Source organism: Palaemon carinicauda, chromosome 3, assembly GCF_036898095.1.
Source record: "Palaemon carinicauda isolate YSFRI2023 chromosome 3, ASM3689809v2, whole genome shotgun sequence".
NCBI classification, from domain to species: Eukaryota; Metazoa; Arthropoda; class Malacostraca; order Decapoda; family Palaemonidae; genus Palaemon; species Palaemon carinicauda.
The window spans coordinates 196,074,916-196,086,171 of NC_090727.1; the positions used below are offsets into that span (position 1 = coordinate 196,074,916).

The 11,256-nt window shown below is 36.8% G+C and overlaps 1 protein-coding gene and 1 pseudogene across 1 annotated transcript; one reads left to right on the forward strand and one right to left on the reverse strand.

The window, feature by feature from the left end:
• The window catches only part of LOC137636342 (uncharacterized), a 544,281-nt pseudogene that overhangs the window by 21,545 nt on the left and 511,480 nt on the right, over positions 1-11,256 (forward strand).
• On the reverse strand, positions 2,827-5,283 carry LOC137638164 (uncharacterized). The gene is made up of 2 exons (XM_068370251.1): positions 3,251-5,283; positions 2,827-2,923 (listed from the first exon to the last, which is right to left on the reverse strand). The coding sequence occupies exon 1, from the start codon at positions 5,148-5,150 to the stop codon at positions 4,251-4,253; it is 900 nt and encodes a 299-aa protein (XP_068226352.1). The 5' UTR covers positions 5,151-5,283; the 3' UTR covers positions 2,827-2,923; positions 3,251-4,250.

Genomic DNA, 11,256 nt, shown 5'->3' on the forward strand with positions numbered 1-11,256 from the left:
GGGCCAGACCATGGTTTGTTATTTGGGTCACGAGGTTGGTATAGGTCAGTTGGCTCCGAATAAAGCTAACCTCGAGGTCATTATGAATTTGAAAAGGTCTGGTAATGTTAGAGAGGTAAGAAGAGTGCTGGGCATGACAGGTTATTACCGCAGATGTGTGTGTAATTACTCTGATCTTGCTCAGCCTCATACTAATCTATTAGAAAAAGGAAAAACGTTCTTGTGATTGGATCAGTGTGAAGAATCTTTTAATAAACTCAAATCAGTATTAATTACTAACCACATTCTGACTTCCCCAGATTTTCAGAAGCCTTTTATTATAGCAATAGATGCCAGTGGCGTCGGTATTGGAGGTGTCCTTTTTCAGAGATAGGATGATGGTGTTCATCCTGTGTCTTACTATAGTAAAAAGTTTCTGGCGGCGGAAAAAAACATTATTCCACCATTGAAAAGGAAACTCTTTCTTTGGTCCGCGCTCTTAACTATTTCAAGCCATACGTGACAAATATTTCTTTCCTGGTTGAGATATGGACGGACCACAATCCTCTGGTTTTCATCGAGCGGATGAAGGGAGCAAACCAGAGGATGTTGCGCTGGACCCTTTTTCTGCAGGAATTAAATTTAGTTATAAAACATGTTAAAGGGATTGACAACAAAATTCCTGACACCCTTCCAAGAATTTAGTGTGCTTGCCTGATCCTTCTCATACGCCGCCTTGCTCGTTCTCCATTGAGGTTGTATGAAAAAAATTTGTTAGGATGTAGTTCTGTTTAAATAATAGCTTTGTAGATAAAGATTAGGAGGTTTCTTTAGAGTGGTATACATTCTATAAGTTTCTTTAGGTTTAGTTAGGTAAAGTTAGGTAGGTTTGTTTCCATAGAATTCCAGATTTTTTACGAAGTACGGTAATATTGGATCTTCAAAATAATGGTAAGCTATATAAAGCTTTTGGTTTGCATTCTTTAGGGTACATTCTGTTGGTTTTAGGTTTATTGCTCTGTTATTATTCTTATTGTTCTTACTTTACACATGCATTTCCATTTATATATATATATATATATATATATATATATATAAAAAATTATTTTTCTATTTAGAAATTTTTTTTTCTTCGGGGAGGAAGGTATTATGTATTAACATAATTTTTGCTTTTGTTTACGTCAGCCTTGTTACTACATTTTTGTTTTATGTAAAATTAGCATAATGTTTAGTTCATAATGTTTCAGTTGTAAATTGAATTTTTGTCTTTTGAAGTGCTGTTTTAACCTCCTCCCCACTCGCTTAAAGATTTATAAGTGTCTAGTTTAACGCTGGTTTGTTTTCTGTGTTTTTCAAGTCCTTGGTGAGAAGAGAAACCTGTGTTAACATGCAAGGAACTCGATTGATTGAAGACACAGTTCAAGCTCGCTGGCTTATGTGAGCGTTTTAGAGGATTGCGACGCCAACGTTTGACGGCTTTAAGCAGGGGCATTTCGGCCACCTACGGTGATTTGTGATTCCTGTGTATTCTCTTCTGCGGTCTTTGGTGCCGATGTAGGAATCCCGGCATCAAGGTGGACGCGGGAGGGACACCACCGTCAACGCGTTTTAGTGATCCTTGACGTAATCAGTTGCTGGAGCTTTGGAGCTCGCGGTGACAAGTAGGGAGGCGGATGTTAGGTAGAAGATATTTTTTAGCTTTTTTGGGTTGGGGACCAGAGCTCCATTTCCCTCCCTTTGATGAGGAGTCCTGGGAAGCTGCAGTCCTTACGGTAGCTGAGTGATGATGATGTTATTGGAGTAGCTACATTGGTTAGAGCAGGAGGTGGTTTCATCCAGCCAAAAGAGTTTGGCAATATATATATATATATATATATATATATATATATATATATATATATATATATATATATAAATATATATATATATGTATATATATATATATATATATATATATATATATACATATATATATATATATATATATATATATATATATATATATATATATATATATATATATATATATATATATATATATATATATATATATATACATACATACATACATACATACATACATACATACATACATACATATATATATATATATATATATATATATATATATATATATATATATATATATATATGTATATATATATATATATATATATATATATATATATATATATATATATATATATGTATATATATATATATATATATATATATATATATATATATATATATATATATGTATATATATATATATATATATATATATATATATATATGCATATATATATATATATATATATATATATATATATATATATATATATATATGTATATATATATATATATATATATATATATATATGCATATATATATATATATATATATATATATATATATATATTATATATATATATATATATATATATATATATATATATATATATATATATGCATATATATATATATATATATATATATATATATATATGCATATATATATATATATATATATATATATATATATATATATATATATATATGTATATATATATGTATATATATATATATATATATATATATATATATATATATATATATATATATATATGTATATATGTATATATTTATATATATATGTTTATATATATATTTATATATATATATATATTGTTACGGGCCACTGTTCGAGTCCGGCCTTGCTTAAGGGACTCAAGGGCCATAACAAAACAAATAACAATGGTAAAGGTCGCCAGTCAGCAATGATACAAGGAATACTGACAAAAAGATGTATTTACAATAATATTTAAATAAAAATAAATGAAAGGGGAGCACAGCAGATAACTATTTTAGTTTGAGCCACGAGGAGCTTCGAATGGAGTTTGGTTGGCCGTGGATGAAACGCCAGCACAGCAATCACGTTCCCTGGAAGGGGGAAATAAATTGAATTATTAGCAGCACACTTACTTCTACCGGCTGGGAACACGATGAAGTCGTGTGGTTAAAACTTTTAAGCAAATTAAATGAAAATGCCAAGCTTAGGGATTTAAACGTTACACATGGGAATCAACACTGTCACAGGGTGAGTTAATTAAAACTAGGACTAAACAGCACACGTGGTCTGGGTATAAGGGATAGGATACAAGGTTCAGTGAGTAGGATTTCTTTAGAGGATAAGGAAAATGGGGTGTGATAATGAAGGGATGGCAGGTTGGGTAAGGATATTGAGAATCTCAAAATCAGACACCTTACCTTTAGTAAAAATGACTCTGGTTTCTTTCCCTTGTGGAAAGATGTAGACAGAGGTCCTGCCTCCCTGATGTCTTGAGGGTGAAGAGAGATGATGTTTCCCTCAAGGAGGTTGAGTGAAGAAGAGGAGATGTTCTCCTTATGGATGCTGACTCACGAAGAAAGATCTCCCGTTTTCCCTGGGTAGATCAACCCCACTTGACCCCCAATTGAGGGGGGGCGGGTAGGGGGGACTGGCCTGACCGGTGTCCTATTGGTCAGGCTTGGTCACGTGTCCCACATCCTTCACAGCTCGCTTCCCTCCTCCTGGGACCTCGATGTCGTCACGTGACTCGAAGGTAGCTGAAATTGAGATCTCAGGGGGAGTAGACTGGTATAGGATGGTTGGAGGGGGGTGAGACTCTGGGTAGGGTCCCAAAACTCGTGGCATTTTGACTCACGCTTGCTGGCGGGATCCTTTGTTATTTGAAAAAGGTGGCGAAATGACCGCCATTACTAACAGCCCCCCATTTTAGCAGAGATTTTGTCCTAAACAGGACAAGAACTCTGCAAGCAAGGTCTGAAGCCACTAGCCTTAATGACTCCTCCCTCAGTGAGTCTCACCACGATAATGGATAAATATCTAAGCTGCAACTAGGGTCATCATTTTACATTATTTTGACAGTAGATTAACTTTAAGTGCCACGTAGAAATAAGTATGCTGGCTGTGAGGCAGCAACTGAAAAATTAAAAAATGCAAAATGGAAAATTAAAATGTAAAATAAAGGTTAAAGTTAAGTGACCTAGTGCAGTGGTAGGCATAAAATTGAAGAAAATTGGCTTATATGCAAAGAAAGATAAAATAAATACATAAAAATAAATTAAATGCAAATAATGATGCCAAGATGGCTCCTCAAGTTTATTTACCTGGGGAGACACCAAGGCCAATTAAAATTTTTCCATACAACCTAAATTAACCTACTGACTATGGCTACGCTATGGTCATGGCACTGTGCATTGGGCACTAATGCCGGGAAAACACATCTCTGTCACCTGAGTTCTTTAGGCGCTTGACCTTCCAGTTGTAGTTCTGGAGGTCTATGCCCCACCTCATGAGCCCCTTATTCCCATTACGTAGCTCAGTCAAGTAGGTTAGAGGATTACGGTCCTTTAGGAATGTCAGTGGGAACTTTTGGTCCGCACAATAGGATCCAAGATGCTCAAGAGATGAGCCCATGCCTGAGAGCTCATTCTCTTGAGTTTGGAGTTTATCCCATGTCTGGAAGAAATTCAAGTAAACCCCACAGTTGGGAATTCCTGCTTGCACCTGGTGAAGCCAAAAATGAATTATGAGTATGGTCAGAGGTCGTGACTCCTCTGCCATGAAGTGGGAACCTTCGTCCTTCTGAAATGTGGCTAGGAAGCCAAACCAATAAAAGAATTGTGTCAGTTCTGTGACACTAATGGATGGGATGAGTTGGAGCGAGGCCCTCAGCATTATTTGCTTATAGTTACCGGAGACTGGGCAAGGATGGCAGGATGCTAAGTAAGCCTTAACAATCTCGTGCAAGCCCAGCCAGAATTGATGCTGGATCATCTGGGTAGGACCTGTTACTCCAAAGTGTCCTCCCAGTCTCTCATGGGCCACGCCTAGCATCGACAAGCGGAGATTACAGGGGACAACTACTTTCCGGCACGAGACCTTAACAGGGTCGTGAGAACCTCGGGTGATCTTAAGGGGCACCTCATCCCCTAGCAGGAACTCAGCCTTAGAGGGGTTATTTATTTCCACCTCGCTCAGGTAGGTGGGTGCCCTGTGGTTTATTGCCATCTCACCCATCAGCTGGAATCTGCTGAGCTGTGCTTGGCTCCTGATGGTCTCTTGGTTCTCCTCTGAGACCTCTGGTCTGTTGGAAAGCATCATTGCTTTAGCTGGGGAGCACTCTCGGGTACGGGGCTTAAACTCATTGCTGGAAGGGGGAGACTCTTGGGCCTCCTCCCTTAGCCAAGCTACCTCACCCAGGTCAATGGTACCTAGCCAGTCGTCTTCCCCTGCAGGTTGCGTCCTCACAGTTTTAGGCTCCCGCTTGGCAGCCTTCATGCACCTGAGGGGCACTCGCTGTACACCCTTCACTGGCTTTTGACCCAAGCTTGAGTTGTAGCCCTCACGTGCGAGATCACTCCCTGCCCCCAGTCCACACTTCTTGCCGAGCTGGGACATGGTCGCCTTCAGTTCCGCTGTAGGGAGTTCCTTGGTGAACCCTTCAATGCACTGGTTCTCTCTGCAGTTGTCCTGCTGGTCGTTGGCACCATTAGGTTGAGGTAGCGAGTTACTGAGCTGGGCTGATCGAGCGTCTATTTCCCGCTTCTTTAATTCATACGCTCTCGCTCTTTCTCTCGCATACTGCATCCTTTTTTGCTCCGTTCTTCTCCGGGCATTGGCTTCATCCGTGAGTTCCCGCACATACCTTCGCAAGGCCTCTCCCTCATAGCCTTGTCTTTCTGCCAAATCCACAAACGCACTGATTTCGGCAGCAGTCATCTTGCTAAGTTTTTGTGGAGACAGCAACAAGAAAAAACTCAACAGCACAAGGTACGATGTTGACCGTGCAAGAAATTACACGGAGGGGAAAGAGGTTCTAGCCTTACGCAAGAGTCTCATGGAAGAAAGGATGAAGATGGAGCTGGGGAAAATGCACAATGGCTGTAAAAATGCGTCTCAAGAAAGAACTATCACCGAGTAGCAAACCTTGCAAGTAATTGAACAGGAGCCTAACTCGAAAACCAGGGTCACGACAATGGGTGAGCTTAGGCTGTCCGGTCGTAATGCGTCCAAACAAGTAACGATATATTTGACAACTGTACTACCCAATAAAAAATGGAATCACCACTATACAGTAGGTGACCCTCTGGGCTAGTCAGGGAAAAATGAGGTCACAACTATGGGTGACACTATGCTGGACGAAATAAAATGGAATCACAACTATGGGTGAACCTTTATACTAGTCATAAAAAGAAATGGAGTCATCACAATGGGTGAATCTCTATGCTAAAACATAAAAAAAATGCAATCACAACAATGGGTGAATCTTTATGCTAGTCTTTTTAAAAAAATGGAATCACAACAATGGGTGAATCTTTATGCTAGTCATAAAAAATGGAATCACAATAATGGGTGAATCTCTATGCTAGTCATAAAAAATGGAATCACAATAATGGGTGAATCTCTATGCTAGTCTTATAAAAAAATATGGAATCACAACAATGGGTGAATCTCTATGCTAGTCTTTTGAAAAAATGAAATCACAACAATGGGTGAATCTCTATGCTAGTCTTTTGAAAAAAATTAAATCACAACAATGGGTGAATCTCTATGCTAGTCTTTTGAAAAAATGAAATCGCAACAATGGGTGAATCTCTATGCTAGTCATAAAAAAAATGGAATCACAACAATGGGTGAATCTCTATGCTAGTCTTTAAAAAATTGGAATCACAACAATGAATGACCCTCTGTGCTAGTCTTAAGGGAAAAAAAATGGAATCTCCACGATGTGTGACCCTCCTATGCTAGTCTTAAGGAAAAAAATGGAATCTCCACGATGTGTGACCCTCCTATGCTAGTCTTAAGGGAAAAAAATGGAATCTCCACGATGTGTGACCCTCCTATGCTAGTCTTAAGGAAAAAAAAAATGGAATCTCCACGATGTGTGACCCTCCTATGCTAGTCTTAAGGAAAAAAATGGAATCTCCACGATGTGTGACCCTCCTATGCTAGTCTTAAGGAAAAAAAATGGAATCTCCACGATGTGTGACCCTCCTATGCTAGTCTTAAGGAAAAAAAATGGAATCTCCACGATGTGTGACCCTCCTACCTTATTGCCTTATTGCCTTATTTTTTGTTCGGGTTCCCCCAGGTCCCTCAGTGTGAGGCACCTCGTATATCCACCAGAGAGTTGCTAATACATCTTCCGGTGTATTCTGCATCTTCCAGTCTTGGATGGTCTGGGATGCATCTTAGGTATTTATCGAGCTGATTTTTAAACGCATCTACGCTCACTCCTGATATGTTTCTTAGATGAGCTGGCAGCACATTAAATAGTCGCTGCATTATCGATGCTGGTGCGTAGTGGATTAATGTCCTGTGCGCCTTTCTCAGTTTACCTGGAATGCTTTTTGGCACTATTAATCTACCTCTGCTTGCTCTTTCTGATACTTTAAGCTCCATGATGTTTTCAGCAATTCCTTCTATTTGCTTCCATGCTTGTATTATCATGTAGCGTTCTCTTCTCCTTTCTAGACTGTATAGTTTTAAAAATTGCAGTCTTTCCCAGTAATCAAGGTCCTTAACTTCTTCTATTCTAGCAGTATAGGACCTTTGTACACTCTCTATTTGCGCAATATCCTTTTGGTAGTGTGGGTACCATATCACATTGCAGTACTCGAGTGTACTACGCACATAAGTTTTGTAAAGCATAATCATGTGTTCAGCTTTTCTTGTTTTAAAGTGTCTGAATAACATTCCCATTTTTGCTTTACATTTAGCCAACAGTGTTGCTATTTGGTCGTTGCATAACATATTCCTATTTAAAATTACACCAAGGTCTTTAATTGCTTCCTTGTTTGTGATTGTCTCATTATTAGGTCCCTTGTATGCATACACCATTCCTTCTCTGTTTCCATAATTTATTGATTCGAATTTATCGGAGTTAAATACCATCCTATTTATCTCCGCCCATTCATATATTTTGTTTAGATCTCTTTGTAGTGAGTTCCTATCTTCATCACAAGTAATTTCTCTACTTATTCTTGTGTCATCGGCGAAACTTCTCACTACGGAGTTTTCAACATCACAGTCTATGTCTGAGATCATAATAACAAATAGCAGTGCAGCTAATACCGTACCTTGGGGCACACCAGATATTACCTGGGCTTCATCTGATTTCTCGTCATTTGCAACCACTATCTGTTTTCTGTTTTGCAGGAATTCTTTTACCCATTTTCCTATCTTTCCCACAATATTATGATTTCTCATTTTTTTCTCCAATATGTTATGGTCTACCTTGTCAAAGGCTTTTGCAAAATCTAGATAGATCACATCTGTGTCTTTTTCATTTATCATATTATTGTATATGTTTTCATAGTGAGCTATCAGTTGGGTCTGTGTACTTTTTCCAGGTACGAAACCGTGTTGACCCATATTAAACAAATTATTTTTGACCAAATGGTTCATTATTTTCTTTTTTATTACCCTCTCATACACTTTCATAATATGTGATGTTAGACTAACAGGTCTATAATTGCTTGCCTCTAGTCTTGATCCACTTTTGAAGATAGGGGTTATATAAGCTAATTTATGTTTAACATATATCTCGCTCATATCTATACTCTGTCTTAGCAGTATTGCAAGTGGCTTCGCGATAGTGTTTGCAGTTTTTTTTAACAAAATCGCTGGAACTCCATCTGGTCCGGCTGCCGATCCATTTTTAATTTCGTTTATAGCCGTGACAATATCTGCTTCGTTAATATCTATATCCGTTAGATATTCAACATTTTCTTCTCTCATTTCTGTTTCATTATTCTCATTCGCAATTCTTGGCGTGAACTCACTCTTATATTTTTCTGCTAATATGTTGCATATTTCCTTTTTTTCATTCGTTAGCCTTCCTTCAATTCTTAGAGGGCCTATTTCTATTCTCCTTTTATTCATCTTTTTTGCATAGGAGTAAAGTACTTTGGGGTTTCTTTTTATATTTTGAAGTGTCCTTTCTTCTAAGTCCCTTTTTTCATTTTCTTTCGACTGCATAATCTTTTGTTCTGCATTTTCTATCTTACATTTTATTTCCCTCATTTTCCACACATTTTTTTCTTTTGCAAGATTTTTCTTCCACTTTTTAATTTTCTGAAATAAGATCCTTCTGTCTCTTGGTATGCACGTCTTTTGTTTATTGTTTTTTTTCGGTACATATTTTTCAACAATTTTCTCCAGTATTTTGTACAGTATATCCGTATTTACCTGTATATTATCACTTATAAATACATTTTGCCATTCTTTATTCAGTTCTTCATTTATTTCTGACCATTTTATATTCTTACTGTAAAAGTTATATTTTCCATATCCTTCCCAAAGTTTTGTGCTTTTATTAATTCTGTGATCACTTGCTTTGGAATGAACTATCAATTCTATGACATTGTGGTCTGAAATTCCCGTGTTATACACTATTATTTCTTTAACATAATTCACCTCATTCACAAATACTAGATCTAGGACATTTTCCTTTCTTGTTGGAATGTGGTTTATTTGTTGCATATTATGTTCTAATAGCATATCTTGAAGCTTTTCAAATTGCCTCTTATCTTCTGCGCTACTATTACTCTCTTTTTTATATGTATACATACAACCACTTTCTTCTATCCGTTCTTTCCAATCCACGAAAGGAAAGTTAAAATCTCCGGATAGGAGTATATTCCAGTCTTTATGGTTTCTACATATATCATCTATTTTTTTCTATTATTATGTCAAACTCCTTAATATTTGGGGGTCTGTAAACTACAATATTCACTAGTTTTTCAAATTCAAATTCTACCGCAATCAATTCACATTCTGTGTTGCTGTATTTTTCACAGACTTTTCCTTGATTTATGTCTCTTCCATATATTGCGGTTCCCCCTTGATTCCTATTTTTCTGTCTGATCTATAAGTTTGGAAACCCTTTATCTGGTCATCACTGCCAGTCTCTTGGGAATACCATGTTTCACTTATATTTAATATATCTATTTTTTCAATTTGGGTTAGTTCTTCTAGGAACTCTATTTTCCTTTTAGAGTTACTCGTGACTAAACCCTGTGCATTCATCACTATTATGGTTTGTGTCTCATTTCCATTATTTAATATTGGTAATAATATGGATTCTCCCATGCTTCCTTCCTGTTCTGATATGATGTTCTTTTCTTCATTTCTCGGAATTCTGCCATTAAAAAATCCAACTTTTCCATAATATTTGTTCTTTCGCCTTCATACTTATTTTTGTGTGTAAACCTGCAATTATCTCCATATCTGCACCAACCCCTGGCATTATATATGCATTCTTGGTAGTTGGGCTCTATTTGTGGAGCTTTAGGTTGAAAGGCTTTTTTTGGTGCATAGTGCGGTATATACGCGGTCTGCTTTTTTGTTTCTTTTTTTGTTTCATTTTTGTTTTTCTTTTCAGTTTGCTGAGTTTTCTTACTCTCATTCATAGTTGCAGGATGCATATATCGACATTTTTTGTTGAAACTGCATCCTTTTCCTTCTTTTAGGGTTTTGCATATTTTTGGATGGAGATCTCTGCATTCGTCTCCATATCCGTCTAAATACGCACATTTACCATATATTTCATAATTATGGCATATCTTTGGATGCTTGTAGTAGCATCTTTCGCCAAATTTGCAATTCCCTCTTTTCAGCCTATTACAGACTATATCTTTCTTTTCTTTTTTTTCTTGTTCTTGCTCTTCCCTAAAAGTATGTAGGTCCGGGTAGAGTCTCTTGGGTCTATTATTTGTTTCCATCTGATAATTTATTTCTTCATAAGTATGTTGTTGGATGGCATCATAAGTTATATCAATGATTTCCTCTGCATCCTTACACATGTCTTGTTCATTTTTCTCTTCTTCTTCTTCTTCTTCTTCTTCTTCTTCTTCTTCTTCTTCTTCTTCTTCTTCTTCTTCTTCTCAACTAATTGCAGCTTTAGTCTCGACTTAATTATATTTTCTATCCAGACTAAGCATGTTGAGCAGAATACCTTTGTGTCTCTATTTTTTATTTTTTGCTGTATTTCAGCACATGTGGGGTGTGTTGGAACATTACAGGCATTACATTTTCTAATCAGTTGTTGAGGATTATTAATGGAATACCATATCTTACATGTATTACACCATTTTGGCATTCTTTTTCCCAATGCATCAATCAGCATATTTACCATATTGGACTTGTTATTGTTCTTTGATGGAATGTGTTGATTGATGTAGACTTTCTTTATAAGTCTCTTTAA